The sequence below is a fragment of the Mustela nigripes genome, chromosome 7 (assembly GCF_022355385.1).
Source record: "Mustela nigripes isolate SB6536 chromosome 7, MUSNIG.SB6536, whole genome shotgun sequence".
Taxonomy (NCBI): domain Eukaryota; kingdom Metazoa; phylum Chordata; class Mammalia; order Carnivora; family Mustelidae; genus Mustela; species Mustela nigripes.
The window spans coordinates 52,527,093-52,552,600 of NC_081563.1; the positions used below are offsets into that span (position 1 = coordinate 52,527,093).

The 25,508-nt window shown below is 52.5% G+C and overlaps 3 protein-coding genes across 4 annotated transcripts in view; 1 reads left to right on the plus strand and 2 right to left on the minus strand.

Annotated features, from left to right (window-relative positions):
- The first annotated feature begins 6,290 nt into the window (after positions 1-6,290).
- Positions 6,291-13,053, plus strand: TEX261 (testis expressed 261). Of its 2 annotated transcripts, none has more exons than XM_059405895.1 (6): positions 6,291-6,324; positions 7,937-8,016; positions 9,145-9,298; positions 11,347-11,414; positions 12,146-12,248; positions 12,420-13,053. In XM_059405895.1, exons 1-6 carry the CDS (start codon positions 6,306-6,308, stop codon positions 12,533-12,535), a joined length of 540 nt encoding a protein of 179 aa, XP_059261878.1. In that variant the 5' UTR covers positions 6,291-6,305; the 3' UTR covers positions 12,536-13,053. The 2 variants fall into 2 exon arrangements, with proteins under 2 accessions (XP_059261878.1, XP_059261877.1); XM_059405894.1 differs by lacking the exon at positions 6,291-6,324 and adding an exon at positions 6,841-7,004.
- Positions 13,054-13,271: 218 nt separating this feature from the next.
- On the minus strand, positions 13,272-22,567 carry ANKRD53 (ankyrin repeat domain 53). Its single transcript, XM_059405893.1, has 6 exons — positions 22,339-22,567; positions 21,891-22,038; positions 21,473-21,672; positions 19,327-19,491; positions 18,770-18,890; positions 13,272-16,386 (listed from the first exon to the last, which is right to left on the minus strand). The coding sequence occupies exons 1-6, from the start codon at positions 22,398-22,400 to the stop codon at positions 15,673-15,675; spliced, it is 1,410 nt and encodes a 469-aa protein (XP_059261876.1). The 5' UTR covers positions 22,401-22,567; the 3' UTR covers positions 13,272-15,672.
- A 90-nt stretch (positions 22,568-22,657) lies between these two features.
- Positions 22,658-25,508, minus strand: part of ATP6V1B1 (ATPase H+ transporting V1 subunit B1) — a 29,340-nt gene continuing 26,489 nt past the window's right edge. Inside the window, exons 12-14 of the mRNA XM_059405892.1 lie at positions 25,122-25,226; positions 24,798-24,927; positions 22,658-24,707 (exon numbers count right to left, since the gene is read on the minus strand). Coding sequence (XP_059261875.1) covers positions 24,544-24,707; positions 24,798-24,927; positions 25,122-25,226 — 399 coding nt within the window. The 3' untranslated portion in view covers positions 22,658-24,543. The remainder of the gene's footprint in view (positions 24,708-24,797; positions 24,928-25,121; positions 25,227-25,508) is intronic.

The following is a 25,508-nucleotide window of genomic DNA, read 5'->3' on the forward strand; positions in this document are numbered from 1 at the left end:
CCAGGTCCTGGGTATACCAGCGTGGTTGGTCACCTAGCCCGGGGCTGACCAGCAGTGTGAACGTGATCAATTTATTCACTTCTCTGTGCCTCAGATTCCTCCCCTGTAAAATGGGTCTAAAAATAATAACCTAGTTTATAGAATTTTTGTGATGGTTCCACAGAGAGTGTGTGTAAAGGACATAGCTCAGGGCCTGGCACAAAGTCATGTTCAACAAGCATTAGCCACTAATAACAATATTGCCTTAGATACAGAGACTTTTTCTGTGTAGCCCCAGGGGAGGCAGTGGGACCAACCTGCTCAGTAGAAGGAAAAGTCTAGTAGATGCATCAGGGCTAGTGTGTTGCTAAGGTGTTCAAACATGGGCTAATATTTGGTCTGATTTGTGAAGTGGACAGTAGAACTAAGTCACCTCCTAGTCCTGAAATATCTTCGTCCTGTGATAAATTAATCTCATCCTCTTTTTTCTCCCCCTGAGGAGGGGAGCTAGCTTGTCAGAGAGAGCAGTCTCTTTCCTTCTAATTAGCAATTCCTGTCATGGGAGACCACTCAGAGCTGCTTGAATAAAGACAAGAGACATTCCAGCCATGAACCCAATGATCTGTGTTATGCTAAAGAAAACACGAATGGCTCTCTGCTGTTCTTGCTGATGGACTGCCTCTTCTCCTTGGAGAGGAACTCCCAGTCTTGACTGGACTTCCATTAGCCTGCTGCTTCCCCACAACCCCCACTCAGGGGCTCTGCTGTGTGTGTGTTTGTGTGTGTGTGTGTGAGTGAGAGAGAGAGAGGGAGAGAGAGAGAGGTCAGCAAGGGTCTCATGTGATGTGTGCAAAGTCCCAGATGGCTCCCCTCCCCCACCTTGTTCTTTCCTGTTATTCCCCAGTCTCACACCCTCACCCCCGCCCCCCACGTGGTCCTCACAGGCCTAGTAGCTAAATGTGAGGCAATTAATAGAGCCCTTTGAGGACATGTCATTAGAAAGCTCTTTAACTCAGCCACTTGAGTTGGGGCCCCAGGCATGTGACAGGGGTGCCAGGAACACCAGGGCAGCTGTTTGGGGTGGGGGAGGCAGAGGCAGAACAGAGAAATGGGGTCAAGAGGCCTGGACTGCAGGAACAAATAGATAATGGGGTCATAGTCCCGTGGTCGTTGCTGCTCGTTGTTTGTGGTTGTCTTTTACCAAATTTCGCTCTTGCTAAGCTGCAGCAAAACCAAGACCAGAGAGGTGAGGAGCCAGCAATAAAGCTGCTGATTACACGGACCATCATAGGGGAAGTTCCCCCGAGGATGTGAGCACTTCAGAGAGGGGGTCACCCGGTGACATCACGTGTGTCAGGGTAGAGTGGGGTGAGGGATATCTGTTCTTCCACTGGGGCTGGGGCGATGGCAGGGTAAGAGGCAAGAGCTCCACAGCGGGGAGGAAAGGATGATGAGGGAAGAGGGGCCTGGTCTCCAGGCCTGACTGTCTCTAAGTTTTCTGTGCCTCTCACAACCATCCCTGTTGGCAGCCAGGACAGGCAGCGGCAGCAGAGGCACAGATGCCGATGTGGACTTTGTCTCCACCAGTTTGGGGTGTGTGTGTGTGTGTGTGTGTGTGTGTGTGTGTGTGTGTGTCTGTGTGTGTGTGTGTGTGTGCTCTTCCCCCTGCCCTCCTGGCCCACACTCTAACAATGACGGTGAGGCTCCCGCGGTCTCTCAAAACTCCCTCAACAGGTTTCCCACCAACCCTGTCTCTGTAGCTCCTCTGGCCGCCACTGGAGGGCGGCAGCCAACACAGCGGAGCCCCAGAACTTGAACCGCACACTTCTGGAGAACCCCACCTTTTCATTCCACAGCCCTCTACCTTTCCCAACCCCTAGGGATGTGCAGCCTGCAGCTTTGTGGGCCACTGGGACCACAGAAACAACTGAATTCCCGTCCCTGGCCTTGGGCTCAGGAGGGTTAGTGAAGATGCGGGAAGGGATCCGAGGAGACCAGAACCCGAGGTATACTTATCAGCTCCTCTAAGGGTAAAGGCAGAGGGAAAAGAGGAAGAGCCAGAGGATCAGGCAGCCTTTGGGGAGATGCAGCAGGATCAAGGCCACTGGCCAAATGGCAGGTGAGGACAAGACAGGCAAAATCACTCTCACAACAAAGGCAGGTGACTTTTAAGAGACCAGAAAAAACCATCCTGGCTCTGGAGCCAGAATGCCCAGACTCAAACCCCGACTCTTCCAACTACTAGCTGTGTGCCTGTAGACAAGGTATTCAGCCTCTCTGTGCCTCAATTTCTTCTCTGTGAAATGGACACGTCATAATAACACATGTCCTAGGCTAGATATGAGCACTAAATGGGTTTATACATACAAATCACTTAGCACAGTGTCTGGCACAAAGAACACTACAAATGCTAGCAGTTAGGGTTTTGAGGAGGAGATCCATACGATGGCGAAAGAGATAGTTTCCCCTAGAACATCCTTATGAGATGTGGAGCAATTGGTCCTCACACACGCCAGCCTCGAATGGTAACACATGAATGTGTGAATAGGAAAATTAAAGGATTATGTGTAACATTAGGATAAGTCAACAAACTTCTGAATCTATAAATCATTTCACCCTCGAGTCCCTTGAATTGAGGATGGGGAGCCCTCCTGCTCCCTCCCAACCCTCCTTCCAGGGAGGCTGGGTTTGCTCTCCCCTTGCCTACGCATGGGTCCCAGAGAGCCTCCCTGGGCTCTGTCCAGCCCTGTTGGGTCAGAGGGAGCAGATGGGAGCCGGTGCCTCCTGGCTTGCTTCTCACGGCTCTCAGGAAACCACAGCTTCTCCTGCCGACTGTGGGAGGAAACGCCAGTGCTCAGCCTTGGCTTCTCCTGCCGGCTGTGGGAGGAAACACCAGTGCTCAGCCTTGGTTCCCGAGGCCACTTATAGTCCCAAGACTGTGGGGAAGTGAAAGCGCCCAGCCCCTACCGAAACAATCCTGCATCTACTCATTTCAATGAGCATAACTTTTTTGGCCCAGTTTCTCTTCTCTACAGTTCTGGGAAGAGTGGGGGAGTACTTTTAGATTCTCCTCCCTCCCAGGGAGGACAAATTCAGACTCCCAGGTGGCCAGGCCACATGATTCGAGGTTAGCTAACTTACCTGTAAGTCACTACACAGTGGCTTTTCTCACAAGGGGATGGGGTAATAACAAGAAATTTGAGTCATCCCAGAAGATCCAGCATACCAGGAACATTTTAATTTTAAACTTAACTTATGAATGGCTAATGTGTTAACACACTGAACTATGTAATATATGTAAAGAATATAAAAAGACATACAGTGGAAAGGCTCTCCCTTACCCTTGAACCCCACACTCTCTTCCTAGGAAGCAAGCAATGTCACCATTTTAGAATGTATCCCTCCACAGATATTCTATATAAAGAAATACCTCTATACAGAATATCTAGTTCTTTCTTCCCAGCCCTTTATTTTTGTCAAAAGGGGGATCTTCTTATATGGGTACATAAAGAGCATCCTCAGTTTTGTGTGTTTGTTTTGATTCTTTTAAAATTAGAGTATGGTTGACACATACTATTACATCAGTTTCAGGTGTACAACACAGTGATTCAGTAAGTCTCTATGTTATGCTATGCTCACCGCAGTGTCACTCCCATCGGTCACCACACAACGCTTTAACAATATCATTGACTATGTTCACTGAACGGTACTTTTTACCCCCATGACTTATTCTGTTCTCATTTGTTTTTACAGCTCTGCTCTATGACGTTTCAAAAGGCACTTATCCAGTTTCCTATTAGTGAACGTCCAGGTTGGCTCCGGTGTCTCCCAGTGCTGCAAAGAAGAGGCTTACAGACAAGGCCACAGTTCTTGAAATTCCCACTGCTCCTTATACATATTCCTCAGGGATTCTTTTTTTTTTTTTTTTTAAGATTTTATTTATTTATTTTACAGAAAGAGAGAGCTCATAAGCAGGTGGAGAGGCAAGCAGAGAGAGAGAGGAGGAGGAAACAGGCCCCCCACTGAGCAGAGAGCCTGATGTGGGGCTCGATCCCAGGATCACACAGAAGCTTTAACCCACTAAGCCATTCAGGCGCCTCTTTCTCAGGAATTCTTAAGCAGGGGTTTGGGACCCCTTAGAAGTCAGCAGACGTAGAAGTCAGAGAGAGAAACTCCAGAACCCTGGAAAACTGGAAGGAAAAATGCTTTCTGTCTTTATTTGCACTAACCTCTAATTGAAATTTAGCCTTTCCCTCTGTTGTGAATAGAGACAACAAACTCCGAGTACTTGTTAGCAGTATCTGCAACTCTCCCACATGACTGACTGTATTTTGAGATATCATTTTGAATTGTCATTCATACCTCGTCATTGTGGTAGTAAAGGAAATCGTTTCTTTACTTACAACCCTTCTGACGTAGAATGTGTATGCTTTACCCCAACGTCAACCGATTTTCCAACTCTCTGTACACCAACTTGGTGTCCTGTGATTTTATTCAGTTCTGATCCTAACTACCTGGAGTTAGTGTCAGACTCTCCTAGTTTAAGGGTTCAGTCCCACAAGAGCACCCTCACTTCAGATGCCAGCTATGGTCACGGGTCACCAGAGCGCCTACAGGTCCAGCCTGGCTACAACGTGGGGGATTCCCAACCACCCTCCTCAGGCTAGATCATTGGCTAGACAAAACTTGGAAATAATACCTCAGCTATAACTGGCTGACAAAACTTGGAAATATTTACTTACACTTACCAGTTTACTATAAAGGTACAGATGAACAGTGAGATCAAGGTACACATAGGGTGAGGTCTGGAAGGCTTACAAGCCCAGGAGCTTCTGTCCTTGTGGAGTTGGGGTGGGCCACCACCCAAGCATGTGGATGCATTCACCAACCTTTGAACTCCATAGTTTAGAGATTTTTATGGAGACTTCATCACACAGTCAAGGAAGCCAAGCCTTCCTTGGTCCCAGCTTCCCCATCCTGAAATAACTCAATCTCCAGCCTTCTCACCTCAGTGGAGGATGGGGGATGGGACTGAAAGTTCCAAGCTTCTAATCAGGACTTGGTCTTTCTGGTGGCCAGCCCCCATCCTGATCCATCCAGGAGCCCACCCAGAGTCTCCTCCTTAGACCAGAGATGCTCCTCTCACCCTGGAAATCCCAAGGGATTTGGGAGCTCTGTTTAACACACTCTTATCACCTCTACTACTTGGGAAATTACAAAGGCTTCAGGAGGTCTGTGTCAAGAATGGGAGCAGAGGCCAAACATATATATTTCTTACTATGTCATTAACAGGTAGTTATTAGATTTTCCATTAGATCTGGTTATGGTATGCGTTAATAAAGAAACATTACTATATCACATATTTGGCTTTCTAAAAAGTATTTTGATACCTGCATTTCAGTATAATTTCTTTGTTGTAACCTTATGTATTTTTTATTGTGGTAAGTATATGTAGCACAAAATTGACCATTTTATCCATTTTAAGTGTACAGTTCATTGGCATCAAGCATATTCACAATGGCAACAATCACCACTATCCATCTCCAGAACTTTTTCATCTTCCCCAACTGGAACTCTGTACCCATGAAATAGTAACTCCCCATTACTCTCTGTTCCCCTCCTCTACTGGCTACTTTCTGTTTACAATTTTGAGTACTCTAGATACCTCAGATAAGTGAAATCATACAATATTTGCTCTTTGGGGTCTGACTTGTTTCACTTAGCATGTCTTAAAGATTTATTCATGATGTAACATGCATCAGAATCTCATGTCTTTTTGAAGTTAAATAGTATCGCATCGTATATCTAAAACGCCTTTTGTTTATCCATTCACCTGCTGCTGAACTTTTGGGATGTTTCCACCTTTATGAATAAAACTGCTATGAGCATTGGTGTAGACTTAACTCTTTGGAGTCCCTACTTTCAATTCTTTGGGGGTATATACCGAGGAGTGGAATCGATGCACTATTTGGTAGTTCTATGTTTAATCTTTGAGGAATGTGTATTCATTTTTATGCATATAAAGATCATCCTGAGATGAATAGCTTAGCTCAGTCCCCAACACTTTATTTTGCATGCCTGTCGTGGCCACTAGATGGGGAGCTTCTTAGCAAGGGCTCCGCTGTCTTTCCGCTCCCTCAGTAACTCTTCCAAGATCTAGTAAATGCATTCAGGGCCCAGTGGGCGCGCTGCGTGCCCGCCACTGGCGATGTGCCGGCGACACAAAGATGCAGAAGGTACCCTAAAGGAACTCAGCCTAAAGGGAGAGTTCACGCCTGAGGATGACTAATTAAAGGCGCCCCACTCCCGCCCATGCCGCTTCCTAGATGTATGACTTGAGGCAAGGTAACCTTCCTTGGCCCCAGCTTCCCCATCCTGAAATGACTTAAAATCAACTTCCTTCCCGAAAATACAGCGCGGCCTTTAGCACAGGGCCTGGCCCGCGTTAGGCACGCAACCAAGTCGTTCGACTCAGCCGCGGCAGCAAGACAAGCTCCGCGGGCGACCTGCCTTCAGGCTTCCGGCCCGCGGCGGCTGGGGTGCGGCCAGGCGGCCCTCTCGCGCCCCGGACCCCCTCCACGCCAGCGCGGGAGCGCCCTGGGAGTGCCCCGAAGGCTGTCCCTCCGGGAGGCGCCGCATCCCCGCCCCCGGGCACCGTCCTGCCTCCCCCGGCGGCGTCGCCGGCCCGGCCCTGGGTGCAGCTCCGGGTGGCCCCGGCTCCGCCTGCAGGGTGGTGTTCGCGGCCGCGGCCGGCTGGTCTTCCGCGCCGGCGGGCGGCGCTAGTCCGGGTTCGGCCGGGGACGGCGCTCCGGCCCGGCTCCTCTCGGCGGCGGCGCACGGCCCTCTAGCCGTCCGCGGGGCGGGGACGCGGCGACGGTGGCGGCGGCTCCGTGTCGCCGGAGCCGAAGCGCGCAGGCCCGTCCCGGCGCTCGGGGGCGGGCGGGGCGGGGGCGCCATGTGGTTCATGTACGTGCTGAGCTGGCTTTCGCTCTTCATCCAGGTGGCCTTCATCACGCTGGCCGTCGGTGAGAGTGCGCGACCCGGGTCCGCGCGGGCTCCTGTCCCGGCATCTGTGCTGGCCGGGGGTCGCATCACGAGGGCGGTCGCATCAGGGGGGCGCCGGAGCAACCCGGGAGACTCCTGTCCCATGCTCCAGCCTTCGCATCCCTCCCCTTCCCTGTCCCGCCGGATCCTGCCCCCTCTTGCTGACCCCACCAGCCCAGTGGGACCGTGGGTCCCTCCCGGTGTCACTGAACCCGCCCCGGCACTGCCTGGGAGTGGCTGACTCGAGTGCCCCTTGCCGGAGCTCGCGCATCCCCAACCGCTGCCGTGCCCACCTTCGTGGCCCTATCGCGCTGAACTTTTCCCCGACGCTTATCCCCACCCTTTGGCTTGTGGCCCTTCCTACTGCCTACTCTGTTGGACTTTGACACGCTTTTCCCTTCTGGCGAGTTTTTACTCTTGGTCCCAGCCGAGATCTCACCTCCTCCGGGAAGCTCTCCTTATGGGGTTTGGTTGTGCCCTGTACTTAGTCTGATGTAGCACCTGTCACACTGGGATCGGCTGATTGCTCTCCCTACCCCTGCCTACCCACGCTAGGTCAGGGAAGGGATCTTGCCTGGACTGGCCCGGCACTTGACCCATACTAGGTGCCTAACAGATATTTAGTGAATGAGTGAATGAAATTCCCCCTTCGTGGACCAGAGGTTAGCATTGTGCTGAGGCATCAGATACAGGTTTTTCCATTCAGTTTTACAAAATCTTTTTTCAGTTGCCCTGACAAAAGTTTTGCTTCTTCAGATTTGGGAGGACCCCACATGGGCTGTTTGGTTTGTGCCTTAGGGAGTTCATGAGGGGTTGATGGGATCCCAGCTGCAGACAGAGGCAGACCGGGATGGTGGAAGTGACCCTGGCTAATATTTTCCTGCTTGCTCCTCTTCCCTACCCCCCCCCCCAGCGGCTGGACTTTATTACCTGGCAGAACTGATAGAAGAATATACAGTGGCCACCAGCAGGATCATAAAATACATGATCTGGGTAAGTGGCAGTTTTCCCCCAGGATTATCCCCTCTTTTGGCCTGCCTCAAAGGAGGAAGTGGGGAGAGTTTGTAGGGATGATGAGACCTTTGTCCCTGCTGTTTTCCTGAGGGCACCATCCCTACCTCCTTCACCTGCCCCTTGTCTCCTGAGTCTGCTCTCCAGGTCCAGGTGTTTCCTCGCTCCCCCTTCTCCAAGTGGCAGTGCTTCACTGCAGACCCTGTTCTCAGATCCTTAGGGTGACAGCTGAGTGCACACTCTGTGGTGACAAGACCATGGCTTGGCCTTTATTTGGTTGTTTCCCATTGACTCTATAGCCCCTTGCTCCCTCTGCAGCATTTAGAACGAAGAACGAACCTAAGGACGGTTTTGAGTACATGAGTTAGAGTACTGTACTCATTGCCCTCGTCCTGATTCAATCAAGTAACTTGTCCTAAGGGAGAGACACCTTCCCTGGCCTAGGCCCTGCCCTCCTGCGGTCTCACGGAAGGCTTCTGTTCCTGAAGACACAATCCTTGCCATTGATGTCAAAGTTACAGGAGTGCCTGCTGGCGGATAGATTCCTTCCAGCTTCAGGAAGGTGTGGGGATTGGGACCATTTGGATGGGAGAAGTCCAGTGCCTCTCAAGTCACCTGGTGTCAGCAGCCACTCGGGACATGGCTTGGGGTAGAGAGTTAGTAGTGGAGACAAGACCATTAGCAGTCAGCTCTGGGTTCAGAGGCCTGGCCTGTGGGTTTTGGTACAGGAATTAAATCTTCATTCTACCAACTGCCATTTGTTAAGTGCTGACGATCATAAATCCTTCAGAAGTGTTTTCAAGTCATGGGTCTCATTATTGGGTTGTGTCATCAGTTCAGTAGGTCATGCTCGGCATTTTCAAAAAATAGAAGAGACTAGAATTGAAATTTGATCTGTAAAATGTTTACATTTTGCTGTAAAAAATTTTGAGAATGCCATTAAAAGATGCTGCCCTTTGGGCACTGAGAGACAAGTTGGGGAGGACTTGTGAAACAAGAAGAGATTGAAGCATGAACCTAGTGTTGCCCAGAGCGGGCGGGTGTGGTTAGTAAGACCAAGAAGGCTGCCTGGAAGAGGCTCCCTGCACTGTGTCCCTCTGGTTGTTTCAGTTCTCCACAGCTGTGCTGATTGGCCTCTACGTGTTTGAGCGCTTCCCCACCTTCATGATTGGCGTGGGCCTCTTCACCAACCTCGTCTACTTTGGCCTCCTCCAGACCTTCCCCTTCATCATGCTGACCTCGCCTAACTTCATCCTTTCATGCGGTGAGAGGGGCAGGGTTGGGGAGGCAGTCGAGGTGGTTGAACTTGGCCAGCTCAGTCCAGGGCTCTCTGGGGATATAGAGAAGAGGGGCAAACCACTCAACCCAGGTCCTCCAAGAGGCCAGGCTGATTGGGAACATGGTCTTCTCACACTTGAGGAGTCTAGAGTCTACTTGGCTCTAGTGACTAATATTTGGGGGGATGGCGTGGGGGAGTAGGATATTTAGGGAGGGCTTTCCCAAGGAGGTGAATTTGAGAAGGGAGAAAATGTGGGTTTGATGTGTAGTTATGGGCCCTAAGAAACCACTTGGCCAGGAAAAGCCCAAAGCCCTACCCTGGCAGGCAGGTAGCTCCCCGCCTAGTTGTCTGGCCCAAAGTCTTTTTTTTTTTTTTTTTTTTTTAAGATTTTATTTATTTATTTGGCAGACAGAGATCACAAGTAGGCAGAGAGGCAGGCAGAGAGAGAGAGAGAAGAGGAAGCAGGCTCTCTGCTGAGCAGAGAGCCCGATATGGGGCTCGATCCCAGGACCCTGGGATCATGACCTGAGCCGAAGGCAGAGGCTTTAACCCACTGAGCCACCCAGACGCCCTGGCCCAAAGTCTTGATTAACATAGGCTTCATGGGGCCGTGGGCTCCCCTGCAGGTACCGGTATTGGGGTAGACAAATATGTTTAGAGGACCCTGACCTTTCTGCCTTTAACCTGGCACTGCTTTCTGATCCTGGGAGTCATTTTTCCTCTCTGGCCTTGGGTTCTTGATCTATTCAGAGATGATGGACTCAGCTGACACACAGTAGATGGGTATAGATATCCCCAGAAAAGATTCTGGGAAGTGTTTGGTTATCAGGATTATCTTTTCTCCCATTAATCATTACTGGTCATCTAGCCTTTGGGCAGGATGTACATGTAATTGGGAGTTTCTTAGAGCTGTTTGACTATTTCTGTGGGAGAATGTGGAAAGAGAAGATTCCCAAGAAGGGCACCGGGTTAAAGCTAGGACTGGCCTCTTACCCTGAGTGCCTTGGGGAGTCCACCAGAGGATGTGTTTGGTGAGGGTTGGTGTGGGGAGTCCTTCCCTGGAGACCAGGCCTCTTCTGCATCTTCCCAGAGGGTAGAACCCTCCCTGTCCCTGCTACTATAGGAGCAGACCCTTCTGGCATCCCTTTGTTATTCCCCCAACCTGCCCTTTAGATGTCTGAGAGTTTTGCTGAAGATCTGTGGGCATTAGGCACCATCAGTCTTCCAGTTTCCCCAGTCTTAGCGTGCGGCTAGGCACGGCCAAGCTCTGCCTTAGAAGGGGAAAGGCAAGAGAGGAGGAAAGAGAAAGAAGACATGGCATTTGGCTCTGGTGGTCAGTTTAAGTAGGTGCTTTGTTTTGGTGCCTGCCCTTCACCTTACCATGAGAACAGGCCGGGATGCCTTTCTCTGAGCAGCGCGTCCCCAGGATCTGCAAGTTGTCTCTCTTTCCATAAATGCGGCTGCGTCCTTTACATTCCAGTTTAGACCAGTGAACCCTACCCTGGGGCAAAATGAGGAAGGACCCTCTCCCCGAGAATTTGGAGGAACCCTAAAATTGCACCCCAGAGCATGTAGCAAACTGTGCCCTTGTATTCCTGAGGAGTGAAAGCCTCCTTATTCGAGGTCTGCCCAGTTCAGAGTGGAACCTCTTGGGAGTATGTTATCTGCCCACACATGACTTCCTGTACCCACTGTGCAGGGGAGGGTACTCTTCAGGATTCACACCCATTTAAAAGCAGGTTAATTGTCACAGTGCTTTGGATTCTGTAACCAGTCTCATTCTTATGCCATTCGGAGAGCTTTCTTATCTGCCTTCTAACCCTTCTGCAGTGGGAAGGTAGGAGCTAACCACCCTATTTTTAAAGAGGGAGAACTGTGTTTCGGAGGGTAGTGTACTTGGCTTATAGCCAGTTGGGTGTAAGACCAGGACTAAGACTTGGCCTCCCAACTCCCAGGGGCCTTTTGAAGGTTAGAAGTCCAGCTTCTTCTATAGTCTTCCCCCCAAACTGACTGACTCTTCATTCCCTCAACAGGGCTAGTGGTGGTGAATCATTACCTAGCGTTTCAGTTTTTTGCAGAAGAATATTACCCTTTCTCAGAGGTAAGAAGTGTTTGGTACGTCATACCACCAGCAGGGACAGAGGAAGTAAAGGGGACTTGCGTGATTTGCTTCACGAACTTAGCTGAGATTTGAATTGGTCTACACGGGGATAACACATTTAAAAAAAATAGCATTGATGAGTTTAGAAAGTGGTGTGGCTGAGGGGCAGGGATGTCTTTGGCTGAGACGGGGAGGACACTGCTCTCCTCCAGGGAGTTTTTTGGTTCTCCCAGGATCACAGCCTAACACCATGAGGTTGGGACAGGGTGTTGGGTTGGCCTTGTCTGACCCAGACCTCACGGGGCTGGGCAGTTTGCAGCCCTGCAGCCCAGCTCCTCCCAGCAGCCTGCTAGGCTTTTTTCCTCTCAGGGGTTCCCCACATGCTCCTGCTCTGGTTCGGTCCCCTGGGAAGAACAAGATCACTTTTGGGGGGAATATGGGTCAGTCATGGTTTTGCCCTCCATCTGCTTCCTTTAGTTCGGAAGAGTCGTTTGTCTTAGTGACCAGGGTTTGGGGATTGTGGTACTACTCGGTCATCCTCGACTTGCACCGTTCCCCACTGATTATCTCCACGTCTGGGGTTGCCCTCTCTCTGCTTCCTGGCCTCCTTCAGAGATAGGTGCGGGGCCTTCTGTGCATTCTTGACCGCCTCTGCAAGATGCATGGTGACCATGTGTCACCCACCCTTGGCACCTCCAGGGCACCGTCTTCTCAGTGTCTCTTGTTGCTAGGTCCTGGCCTATTTCACTTTCTGTCTGTGGATAATCCCGTTTGCGTTCTTTGTGTCCCTGTCGGCTGGGGAAAACATCCTGCCCTCCACCGTGCAGCCAGGAGGTGAGAAGGGGTTTGTCATGGGTCTCAGTGGGTTGACCTCAGAAGGCCTGGGTCGTGTGGGGAGCCCGAGCCCAGCCCTGTGATGGAAACACTCGGGCACCAGGTGGGGACAGCCATGCTCCCATGAAGACGGTGGCACACACACTCATCTCCCTGCCTATGTCTCCACAGATGACGTGGTCTCCAATTACTTCACCAAAGGCAAGCGGGGCAAACGCTTAGGGATCCTGGTTGTCTTCTCCTTCATCAAAGAGGCCATTCTACCCAGTCGTCAGAAGATATACTGAACCCCTTGGGGAGGGGATGCGGGGACAAGATCAGGAGAGTCGGGGCCTGGGCCTCTGCACTAGACGGGGGCTGTGAGCCTGGAAGGCACCGTCCCCTGGCCCTGGCCCTTGGCCCCTTGACTCTCCCTGAAGCCCTCATCCCCACCTTCCTTGAAGGGCTCAGCTTGGCTCAGATCTGACGCTGCTAGGGGCTGCGACCTCAGAGGGCACCGGGGAAGATGGCAGAGCCTGCTTAGCCAGGCGGCCACGGTCTCTCTGGTTAGGCAGAAGCTGAGCTCTCTGTGACCCTCCTGCCCGCTTCCATGGTGTCAGGAGGTTCTGGCTCAGCTGGGGCAGGCAGGGCAGGAGCTATGAAGCTGGAGACCAGATAGGAATAAGTTCTCTGGGCACATGGCTGTGGGGAGGGGCCATGGCTTGGCACTTCTGAGAGAAATAGTTTTTGCTGTTGAACTGTGATTTCTGTCCCAAGTGCTGGTTCCCATTTGAATAAAGATTCTAGGTGGCACTGTTTGCCTTAATATCCTGAAAGTTCATCTCCCTTTCTTCCTGTTGACCTTCTGCCCTGGACTGGACTGGTTTTTCTGCTCCAGAGGCTCCTTTCCTGGGTTTGGGTCTTGCCCTCTCAGAGGACTGCTCTCACTGCCCTTTGTGAGAAACGGGCAGAGATGAGGAGCCGAGCGGGGTCAGGGGAATTGGCGGAAGCAGCCTTTCTCGTGCCCCTCCCTTTTCTTCCATCTCTTCTTTCCCCAAGGCTCCATGGCTGTGACACTGGGGGCAGAGGAAGGACAGTTTGGGACTGGGTTGGACTTTCAGAACATCTGCAATATCCTATTTGTAAGCCTTCCCCTGGGGAAAAGGAGTGGTTTCTGGCTGAATTCTATCTTAGGCCCAAGGAGAAAGAAAATAGAAATTGGCTTCCAGGCAGCCTGGGTTACAGCCTAATTTTTAAGAAATGGGACTGAGGGGAGAAACGGTTTGTCACTCTAAGAGCACACAGAGGCTGGCCCTCTTCTGCGTGCTCTTGGCTCCCAGGGAGCTGACCTCAGTCTCCTAAGAAGGTGGGCCAGATCCTGGCACAGACCAGCATTTGCTGACTTTGCACTCCAACTACAGTGCCTTGCAAGTACTCAGCAGTACATACGGGAGTGAAGCCTCCCCGAGAGCCCTTCCCAGCTGCGTCCTGTATGTCAGAGCAGGACAGGCAGGTGCGGAGATGCACAGTGCATATGCAGGACCTTAAAGCCAGGGAATCCCCTGTGCTTGAAATTCTTTGTATCCTGCCCCAAGTCCCACCACAGCCCTTCATTCCCTTGACTTCAGCATTTCCCATTCCTGAGAGGAGTAGCACATTTTGGTTTCTTCCTGGCGGGATTGAGATGGCCAGGCCTTTTTAGCTTATGCAGACAAGGGAAAACAAGGTAGAGGACACAGGAGGCCAGTATCATCCTCACTGCTGGGTCAGCAGCCGGCTCTGCTCTCCCTTGCCGTGTCCTTTGTTCCTCACCCCAACAGTAGGGCTTCTCTCCCAGGGGTTGCCAGTGGCCTTCTCGTGCTAAACCCAGCGGACCCTTTCATACTTTATACTGGATTGCTGCAGCACCTGACAGGGCCCGTCACCCCCGGCTTCTTGAACTGCACTTCCCTGGCACTCCTGTGGCTGGTCTTCCTCCTACCTCTGCTCTTCCTTTTAGTTTCCTGTGCAGGCTTCTCCATTTGCCCCATGCACCATGGGGTTTCTCAGGGTTCTGTTTTGGGCTCCCTAGAGGAGCCCATCCATGCTGATGGCTTCAAGGACTCTTTGCCGAGGAACTGCGAGTTGACCTCCGGCCCCAGCATCCCTCCTGATCTTCGGAACCATTGTTCTGCTGCCTTTGGGTGCACAGACAACTCTCATGGCCCAGAGGGCACTTGTTCCTGTCCTCTGCAAACCTGCCTCTTTTGGGTACCTGCCATGGCCCCAAGACTGCTCGGGAGCCAGACCAGAAACCTGCTTTCTAGCCCTGCTTTCTCTTTCTGCCCCTCCTCCTGCCATCTGATCTCTAAAAACTGTTAAGTTTACCTTCCCCACATCTCTTGACTCGAGCTGCACCCACAGTCATCAGCTTACACCCTGATTATTGTGACAGCTTCCTTTTCTGTCCCACAGCCAGAGTTATCTCAAATGATCAACTCACTTCCTGGCCTACAACCTTCCATGGCTCCCTGTTGCCCTCAGGTTAAAGTCCAGACCCCTTAGCATGGCTTGTGAGACTTGTGATGTCTGGTTCCTACTCACCTCTCTGGCCTCATCACTTGCCACCTTGCGCCCTGTGTCCCCACCTCCTGTATTCAGAGATGCCACTTTGATTCCCCTTTCTGCTCACCTGGGTACCTTCTCAGTCATTTCTCAACTTAGATCTCCCTTACTCCAAGCTTTGTCCCCTCTCCCTTCAGGACACCACACGGATCACTCTAGGCTTACTTGCCTGCTTACTGGTCTATCTCCCCACTAGACTGTAAGCTCCTTGAGGGCAGGGACTGCCCTTCAGTTTTTGTATCAACAGTGCCTGGCTTGGTGCCCGGTACATAGAAAGCACTCAATAAATGTTTGTTTAATGAACGATTTGTAGTGATGCGTCCAGGGCATAACAGGGGACCCAGGACAGCTTCCTGGAAGAAGTACAAGTGCTTGTATAGCCGAAACTGAAGCTACAGGTCCTCCCTTCCTTCCCCCCAATGAACATATGCTGCTTATGCCTCCCTGAACTACAGAAACCTTGAAGGACTTCCATCTGAACAAGAGGCAGACTTTTCTAGTGGTTCCCCTATCCTCAAGGCCTTGCTTCTGGTGGGGAGGAGAGATAATGGGGACACCAAAGTGTCAACTTTTACAACACAAGTGCCCAGGATAGAGATTGATGCCCACTCTGAGCCCTCTGCCCTAGCTTCATCCTCCTGGGGAATCCAAGAAACTTCTTCGTGGAGAAGGGAGACCTGGGATCTAGGCTTTTGTTGAAAGAGAAGGGGCTCCGATCTTTAAGCTTGGGAGCAGGAAGTGGGAAGCCTGTGGGTACTCCTCTCCCTTCCGAACCCATCGTGAATCACCACACCTCAGCCCTCACTGGGCTGCCTCAGGTTGAGACTCTACCAAAATAAGTTTATGGGAGGCTCTTGAGGGAGGGCAGAGTGGGGAGCCCTTGATGGGCTCGCACAGTGGCCAGGAAGGCTTCATCAAAGGTCTCACGCAGGTTCATGGCCAGAGTATCGGTCCAAAAGTTTTCGTCACCAAAGTGCCGCTTCTGGGGCACAGTGCTCATGCTGACAGGGCAGAAGCCCTGGGGCACTTTCAACCTGTGTGGCCGCACTGAAGGATGCAGCTCTTGGACTACCACCTCGAAAGGCAACTGGGGCACAGGTGCTACCCGGCTGCCAGCCACCGTGCGCAGCTGTACACCACCGTACCGGTCAGACCTCACCTCGAGGAAGCTGCTGAAGTCATGCTCCGGGCTGGGGTCTGGATGTACACCCAGGCGGATGCCCTGTGGGAAGCCAATCTGGGTGGTGGGCGATCTGGCAGGGTTGTTGCTAACATTCCATGACTTGGGCCGCCTGACCATGGGCTGCATGTAGGTGGGGGTGGGTATCCCCGAAGGTTGCAGCTTGGGCACTGAGGTCTGCCACAGGCGTGCCTCTGGGGAGGGGTAGAAGCTCTTCTGGTGCCCCTGGCGCTTGGGAGTCCTGGAGACAGTGATCGCTGGCTGGGGGGCATAAGGTGCTTGCTTGGTATTGCGAGTCTGGGACTGGCCTCGGAGCAGCTGCTTGGGATGGAGCCACTTCTTCCAATCGGCTTCTCTCAGAATTTGGTGCTCTTTCTGCAACATCAGAGGGTACGAGACAGAGACAGTCATGGAGGGCTGCCCCTCCTCCCTGCTCCCATAGAAGGGGCTCTTGTGGCTGTAGCCCTTGGAAACCTCAAGTGTCACTGGCCAGAAACAGCCACACCCCAGGAGGCCTAAGTCTGAGGAGAGAGACTTCCTGCCTCATGGGCCTTTGTTCTGCCCTTGTTCTGACAGGGAGAGAACTACTGCTGGAAGGGAGCCCTTGGGCTGATGGGGCAAGTTTGACAGGGCCTCTGCCCTAAGTGAGGTCTCCAGTCCCTGCCCTATGGAAAACCTCAAGTCTCATGGGGGAGATAAACCTCCACCTCCAAAGTCCCCCGTCTGATAGTGGACATATGGCTTGCCCTGAGAGAGTCTCTGGTTTGATGGGGGAGGAAAGGCACATCCTCGACCCTGGAAGAAAGCAGAAAGCTTTGGAAGGCCTGGAACTGGGGGGAGCCAGTCTGGATAGGCTTCGGGAAGTGGTGGACCTTGTATATTGGGGGATATAGTTGGCTGGCTCTTCGGGCCGGATGCTCATGGCTCTGTCTACCTCTTTCTTTTTGCCTCCACTAGAAGTGAACTTTCAGCTGGTCACAGAACAGCCCCTTGTCCACGCCCTTGTTTTAGTATCTCACCCCCCAGACTGTCGCTAAGCCACCAGGTGGTTTGGGGATTGACGCAGCAGCTGCCCTTGAGGTAGGCTCTGATTAGACTAAGCCAATCATCATAATTGCATCAGCCTTGCCCCAGACCCAGGTCAGTCAGTACTTGGCTTTCCTTTAGCTCCAGGTGTTGGAACAGAATAGACACAGGATCCAACTGAGGCCACAAAGAGATAGGGGAGATCTGTAAGGAGCTTCTGGGAAAGTTAAGAGCCATGGCAACAGATGAGCTTTGCCTCCTCTGGACCCATGGGGCTATGAGGACGGGGCAACACTGACAAAAGAGAGCAGGGCTGAGAAAACTGGACAGACATGCACCGGGAACCAAGCTGAGTACTGGATTTTGCCAGCCCTGAAGCCCTCCCCACTTCTGGATCCACTTAGGATTCCCAGCATCTTCTCTCTGGGTTTTCTGGCTCTTGCATCCTATGTCATTATACCTCCTTGAAATCCTTTAGCTACTCCCCCATTCTTCGCCAGCCAAGGGCTTGTCATAGATCTGAGCCCCTTCCAAATTTCTAGCTTGTCAATCTCCAGCTCACAGCTGTTCCCCTAGCTGTATTGACTTTGTACTTCTCAGCATATACCACGCTCTCTACCTCTGTGCCTCTCCACAGGGCTGTCTGTTCCTTCTGCCTCGTCAGCCCTTCCCTTCATATGGCCAACTGCTGCCCACACTTAAAGATCCTTCTAAGCATTAATCTCTCTGGCATCCTCCTGGACCCTTCTTCCTCTGTGGGAATATAACCCACCTCCCATTCTAGACCCTAAGCTCCTTAAGTGAAGGGACCACATCTCATTTGTCCTTATAGCCTCAGGGGCCAGCAGGTGTCTAGCCAAGAGGAGGTGCTCAGTGTCTGTTGGAAGGGATGGATTTGTTTTTTTTAAAGACTATTTTAAGGGCGCCTGGGTGGCTCAGTGGGTTAAGCCGCTGCCTTCGGCTCAGGTCATGGTCTCAGGGTCCTGGGATCGAGTCCCGCATTGGGCTCTCTGCTCAGCGGAAAGCCTGCTTCCCTCTCTCTCTCTCTCTGCCTGCCTCTCTGTCTACTTGTGATCTCTCTCTGTCAAATAAATAAATAATATTAAAGACTATTTTGAGTAATCACTATACCCAACTTGGGGCTTGAACTCTGAACCCCTAGATCAGGAGTCACATGCTCCACCCACTGAGTGAGCCACATGCCCCAAAGGATGGATCTTTTTTATTTTTTTTAGATTATGTATTTATTTATTTATTAGAGAGAGCACAAGCAGGGTCAGGGGCAGAGGGAGAAGCAAACTTTCCACTGAGCAGTGAGCCCAATACGGGGCTTGATCCTGGGACTCTGGAATCATGACCTGCGCCAAAGGCAGATGTTTGACTGAGCCTCTCGGGCGCCTCAGGGTGGATCTTTTTGACCAGTGTGAATCCCAGTGTAGGCAGGGCATGCATCTCGCTAGAGATTTCCCTCTAATCCAGGAGGCAATGCACTAGGAGGGGTGCTGTAGTTCTTGCTAATTTAACCTGTATTTGCTCTCTAACACAAAATAAGAATTTTGACCTAGAGGAGTGGCTTTTGAGGGTGGAATTTCAGAGGATGAGGAGAGGGAGGCTTTTCCTGGACGGGACTGCTATCAGCCACTCTTCTAACAGCACGCGAGTCAGGCCTCCTGTGCTCGCCTGCTTGGGTGGCAGTGGCTGCCCGGCGCCCCTGCCCACCTTCCCCCCTTACCTGATACTCAATCAGGTAGTCCTGTTCCATGAAGGCCAGCTGGTCTTTGAGCCTCTTCAGTTTCCCCATCTCACGAGCAAAGTCCTTCTTGTCCTGTTTCCACATGGCATCCTTCAAATACCTGATGCCAAGGTTGGGAGGGCAGGGTACATTATTATCCCCCAGGGACTGAGATTCACCCCAGGCTGGGAACACGGGCCAATGCTCAGGGTCTGGATGAGGGTGGGAGGAGCCACCAGAGGAGCCTTCCCCATGCCCAAGGCCCGTCTGATTAACTTCTCTCCTTCTAGGTGAGAGAGGAAGGTGTCTGACAGTGTGATCACCACCCCCTGCAGAAGACCCAAGGCCTCTGGGCAAGGCAGGGCAGTGCTAAACCCAAAGGGGTGAGGCCCTCTGGACAGCCCTGGGAATAATAACCTGGGCAGTGGTCTCCGCTGCAGACTTAGCTCCCAGCCCAGCCCCGCCTGGTAAAGGCTCAGCCTTAGGTGAGGGCCCCAGGGAAAGGGCTGGGAAGGAGGGAAGGGGCAGCAGGCCAAGGGTGCTTCCCACACCCTCACCGGGCACAGTCGCGGTGGTTCCATATTTTGCAGTAGTCGATGGGCTTGCAGCCCAGGGCGTCCCGGGCATGGACATTGGCACCATTCTGCACCAGCACCTTCACACAGCTTAGCAGGCCCTTGCAGGCTGCCAGGTGGAGGGGTGTGCAGCCACTGCATGTCTGCCTGTAGACGGCCCCACCGACCAGGAAGAGGGCAGAAAGGAAGGACAAAGGCCATCTGCCCATTAGAGAGGTGGGCAGGCCAGCTTCTGGGCCTGCTCTGCCACTAGCCTACTGGGTGACTCTGACATGTCCCTTCTTCCCTGAGCTTCAATTTCCTCAACTGTAGAAGGAGGGTATGGACTAAATGAATGGTGGGAGCTTGATTATATGGATATAAAAAGAGTTAAGATCGCCTGGAAGGGGAGCTGGGTTGGCTGGAGCTGAGGCTACTAACCTTACTGGCTCTCAAGTCAGCCAGCCCTCCTGCCCCCTCCCCCGTCTGGCCATGGCACACGAGGCCTGCATGACCTAGGCCCTACTTCCTCCTCACCCTCATCTTCTGACCTTGCCCCACTCTTTCCCAGCATGTGATCTTTGTACATGATTTTCCCTCTACCTGGGACACTTTTCCCTGGCTCTTCGCATGGCTGGCTTGCTCTCAGTTTTCAGGTTGCTATTTAAATGTTATTTCCTGGGCGCCTGGGTGGCTCAGTGGGTTAAGCCGCTGCCTTCGGCTCAGGTCATGATCTCAGGGTCCTGGGATCGAGTCCCGCATCGGGCTCTCTGCTCAGCAGGGAGCCTGCTTCCGTGTCTCTCTCTCTCTGCCTGCCTCTCCGACTACTTGTGATTTCTCTCTGTCAAATAAATAAATAAAATCTTTAAAAAAAAAAAAAAATAAAAATAAATGTTATTTCCTGGGTGCCTGGGTGGCTCAGTGGGTTAAGCCTCTGTCTTCGGCTCAGGTCATGATCTCAGGGTCCTGGGATCGAGTCCTACATTGGGCTCTCTGCTCTCTCTCAGCAGGGAGCTGCTTCTCCCCCCATCTCTCTCTGCCTGCCTCTCTGCCTACTTGTGATCTGTGTCAAATAAGTAAATAAAATCTTTAAAAAAAAATTTAAATGTTATTTCCTTAGATGTGACTTCCCTTTCCAAAATAGATTCTCTACCCTACCCCTCGCACTCATCAGCTTATCACCCTGTTTATTTCCTTTGTAACTACTTACACTACTTAACTACTACTAGTTACACTAGTTAACTACTTAACTACTTATTAGTGTGCTACCTCACTGTGCTGCTGCACTAGTACCCCAGCTGCGTGAGGGCTGGGGCCATTTGCGTGTCTTCACTGCTATATTCAACTTGGGCATGGCACTGAGCACACAGCGCTCTGTAAATGTGAGGGAGTGCAGTCTCCCATAGGCCATTCGGGCACTTTCGTGCATTTCCTCTGTTAGCCACAACAGTCTCATGTCATCCTCCCACATTGCAGTTGAGGACGCTCAGGAAATAGTTCCCCAACTATGCTGCCAATTAGAAACCCCTGGGTTGGGGCGCCTGGGTGGCTCAGTGGGTTAGGCCGCTGCCTTCGGCTCAGGTCATGATCTCAGGGTCCTGGGATCGAGTCCCGCATCGGGCTCTCTGCTCAGCAGGGAGCCTGCTTCCTCCTCTCTCTCTCTCTCTCTGCCTGCCTCTCTGCCTACTTGTGATCTCTCTCTGTCAAATAAATAAATAAAATCTTTAAAAAAAAAAAAAAAAAAAAGAAACCCCTGGGTTTTAGGCCTTCCAAAGCCCAGACAGCACTCCACACCAATGTTGGCCTTTGATTGATTGACACACAGGCACTGCTCTTTCTGAAGCTCCACGTGGGACTCCCCTAAGCTGACAGGCTTGGGAGCCAGAGCACTGAAGCTAAGGGCCAAGTGACCTCCCCCAGGTCTTGCTGTTTGCTAGCAGATGGCAAAGCTGAGATGTGAACTGGGTCTTTCCCCTCCTAGAGCCTGATCTCCTTATCACACCGTGAGGGCTCGCTGACTGCTTTATGGGGGACCAGATCCTTGTCACCTCGAAGCCTGGCCTGCGTGGATCTGCCGACCTGGTGGGGGAAGAGGGGATTCCTATCTGCCCAGGCTCCAGGACACTTTCTGGACACAGGCTGGACTCACGTGTTGAGGGCCGCCCCTTGCTCAAGTAGATAGTGAATGCAGGAAAGGGTCATGCTCTTGTTGTCCCCCTTGATGACCAGGTGCAGCGGTGTCTGGCCATTCTTGGTGGGCAGGTCCACGGGAAACTTGTACTCCTCTACTAAGGCCTGCAGGCACGTGAGCTTGCCACTCTGGGCTGCAAAGTGGATGGCGGTGAAGCCCTGTGGGAGCGGGAGGAGGGTAAGAGGAGGCTGAGCAGGACTGAGGCCCCAAGGTCACAACCTAACCTACAGAGCAATTTCTGCCGGCAGAAGGTGACTGCACAGAAAAGGGTATCTGTGGGTGCTCCACAGGCAGCTCTTTGCCAGGGAACCACTATGTGAGGAACTTTCTGTGGTACAGAGGACTTCATTTCTTGCCCCAAGCTCCAAGGCCTTACCTTGTCATCTGCTGGAATTTTGTCACGGCCCCGACTCAGACAGAAGCGCAACCATTCCAAGTTGCCCAGTGCGGCCGCGAACAGCTCGTAGTAGTTCCCAGCTGCACTCTGGTTCCCCTCGTCAGGGTTAGTGTGGGTTGGGAGAGGGCTGGTGAGCGAGAAAAGGGAGTCTGGGTCTGGGCCAGCGGCCCTGCGGAGGGGCGTGCTTGTGGGTGAGGGCTGTCTCTGAGCACCGAGGCACTTCTGTCCCTGAGCACCGAGACCGGACCGGGGCTCGCTGGTCGGCGGCGCAAGGAGGAAGCCACCATCGTCGAGCACCCCTCGGGAGGCGAACCCGGACCCCCGCCCCGTTTGCCCGGCTCCTCGCGCCGCCCCAGGGCTTCCGCCCGCTGGGGACCCTACCCCTCCAAAGAGTCCCCGCAGCCCGGCCCCCTCATCCCCGGCCCACCTGGGCGACTGGGACTCCGGGCCACTCCAGCTGACCCTGTAGACTTTCTCCCCCGGCAGCATGGCGACACTTGGGCGCGGGGACTGCTCCCCCACCCTCGGCGCGCCCTGCCGGCCCGCCGAGGCTCGAATGCATGCTGCGGCCAGGCGGGCTCCTCCGCGGACCGAGCGGCTGCTGGGGCCCAGGAACCAGCTGCCCGCGTCTCCAGGGGCCCGCCCTGCGCCTCCGGGAGATCCTGCCGCCGCTCACCCGCCCCGCTCCGCTCCCCGGGGAGCCCGGGCCCACTCGTCGTGGAAACAGCATCGACCACACACATAAATCAGAAGACACTTGGGGGTTGTTTCTAATTCTAAATTAATAAGTGCTGATTGTCAAAACAGAGAAAAAGGACGATGAGGAAATTAAAAATCACAGTCCCACCACCCACAGAAATCACGGTCTGTGACAATGTGTACATACATATCGTACAGACCTTTTGTTTGTACTTTTCGTTTAGCGTTAATTATTAAGAACTAGCATCCACTGTCATGCCATATACTAAACGACATTATGACGCCGCCGCAGCCCAGCGTCACAATGGCCGTGCTATCATTTCACACGTGCAGCAGGAAAAAAGGATTCATCTTGGTTGTGTTCTTAGGATGGATTTCCTGGAAGCAGAATTACTAGGTGAAAGGGAATGAACATTTTCAACTGTTAGTGTTTCCAAACTACCCACCGGCAAAGTTTTATGCTCATTTACACTTTTCCCTGCAGTGAAGCAGGTGCCCTGCACATGGGCCATGGGACTTCAGGTGAGTTACTTGACCTCTGTGTCTCAGATTCCGCATCAGCAAAATGCGACTACTACTACCTACTTCACAGGGAGGGAAGCCAGGGGAGCAGGGAGACTAGGCCAGCCATCTAGAATTTTCTATTATTAAAAGAGGAACTACTTGAAAACCTCATCACCAGTGCTGAATACTGTGATTTTAAATAAACATTTGCTAATAATTTGGTAGTGGAAATGTTCTAATTTGACTCCTTGATGACTTACCAAAAAGTTAAACAAATATCGGTGTTTTTCTCTTCTGGGAATTATCTGTTTCTTTGCATTGTTCTGTGAGGGTCTTAAAGTGTTTCTTATTGAATTTGTAAAACTTATTAACATGGTAGTGTTTGTTGTCAGTGTTTTCCTCAGTTTGCCTTTTAAGTTTTTATGGTATATTGGTAGCCAAGCAATCATGTGGCTTGATTCAGTGTTGGGTCTTCTCAGGGGGAATGACCCCAAGCTTATCAGAGGTTTACTGAGGACCCAGGGGTCAACTCTAGGTATCCCTGATCATACCACTCACTTCTAACTACCTACTCCCCTCTGGGCCCCATCATTCCTGGTATTTCCCCCCAGAGAAATCTAAGGAGGGGCGAGGGTCTCCCAAGACCACAGCGACTCAGGGAGGGACAAAAATTATGCAGATTCTTCACCCAAAGCAGCTCTCCCTCATTCCAGGGAAAACCTCCTCTGGGAACCCACTCACCTCCCAACCCCAGCAGTCTGAAGGAGTCAGCAGCCCTCCTGAGCATTTTAAAAACTAGCAAATTCTACTGGGCATCTGCCCCAAGGGGGGCCTTAACACCTGGCTTCAAATTAAGATAAAGTGACAATGATTTGCAGGGACAAAGCATTGAGGATTTCCTGGCAGTTGGGGGATTCTGTGGGCTGTTGCTTCTGAGGTATTAGGGTCCTAAGAATGACAACAAAACTGTATCTATATGTCAGGGTTAGAGTGTCTCAGGACCTCTTCAAGTTCGCCCTCATTATCTACACCTGGGTTATCTTGCAGTGTCTATACTACTGGTTGCAACTCCAGCTATACCTGGGGCCGGGGTTGGGGTGGGGGTGCGGAGTACCAATGCAGAGGACTTATGCCTCTAGATTCAGATCAACTGATCTGGTTTGGAGCCTGGGCCTTGGTATTCTGTAAAGTTCTCCAGGTGATTATCCCAAGCTTAACAACCTTGTGTTCTTTCTCAGTGCAGGGAATCCAGGGGGAGGGATGAAGCGTGGGAGCCCGCCTCCCGCCCTGAGCCCGCGGGGGGCTGACAGTGGGCACTCAAGCGGTTGGTTCAGGTGTGGTGGACCTTGGCAGACACTGAGGCGGGTGTAGAACTGGCGTAGAGCTGGGGCTCCGGGGACGGAGCGCCGGGGTCCGCGTGTGGGCGGGGCTAGAGCGCTGTGTCAGAAGCGGGGTCTTGCGGCGCCCCCTCCCGGGAGTAGAACTCCTCGAGCACGCTCTGCGGGATGCGTTTCAGCATCTCCTTCGGGAAGATGCGCAACAGCTTCCAGCCCAGATCCAAGGACTCGAACACGGAGCGGTTCTCGTAGGGGCCTAGGGTCGGAGCAGGAGGGTTAGGCGTGCGCGCGCGTGTATGTGGCCGGGTAAGGGGGTTACTGCCTGCACGCCCCGAGCGCGCCTCACCCTGGTTGATGAAGTTCTTCTCGAACTTCTGCAGGAATTCCAGATAGAGCAGGTCCTCCGAAGTGAGCGCCTCCTCCCCCACCACTGCCTTCATGGCTTGCACGTCCTTCCCGATGGCATAGCAAGCATACTGGGTGAAGAGGAGAACGGTCCAGCCGTCACCGCAGGCCTATCACGGGAGCCCATTGGCCACCAGTTTGGCTGAGTGGGGACTCCAAAAGGGGAGGGATCTTGCTGGAGAACAGCTCGTGGTCTAGGAAGGGCTCAAGCCTCTGGCTTCTGAAACTAGCTTACCCTCCAGTCCCTGGGCTTTCTCATGCTTACCAATTGGTTGGAGACATCTCCATGGTCCTTTCTCGTCATGCCCTCCCCGATGGCAGACTTCATCAGCCGCGACAGGGATGGGAGCACATTGATGGGAGGGTAGATCTGGGGAAGCAGAAGAAGGGAGTGGCAGAAGGCAGGGTCCAGAGTTTCCTTTCCTTTCTACCCCTACTTGTCTCTCCTCCCCCTGGGGCGCTCAAGAGACTGCTGCTCACTCGTCCCACAGACAGGGGGTCAGTCACGCCACCCTCCTCTGTTGCCCACAGTTCTAGAGCTTGGGCATGCAGGTGTCTAAGGTGTGCTCCTAGACAGGAGGGTGGAGGGGGGACAGGATGTGACATTAGGTAATGGAAGTCACTATTTTAAAACCTTTTATTATTTGGATAA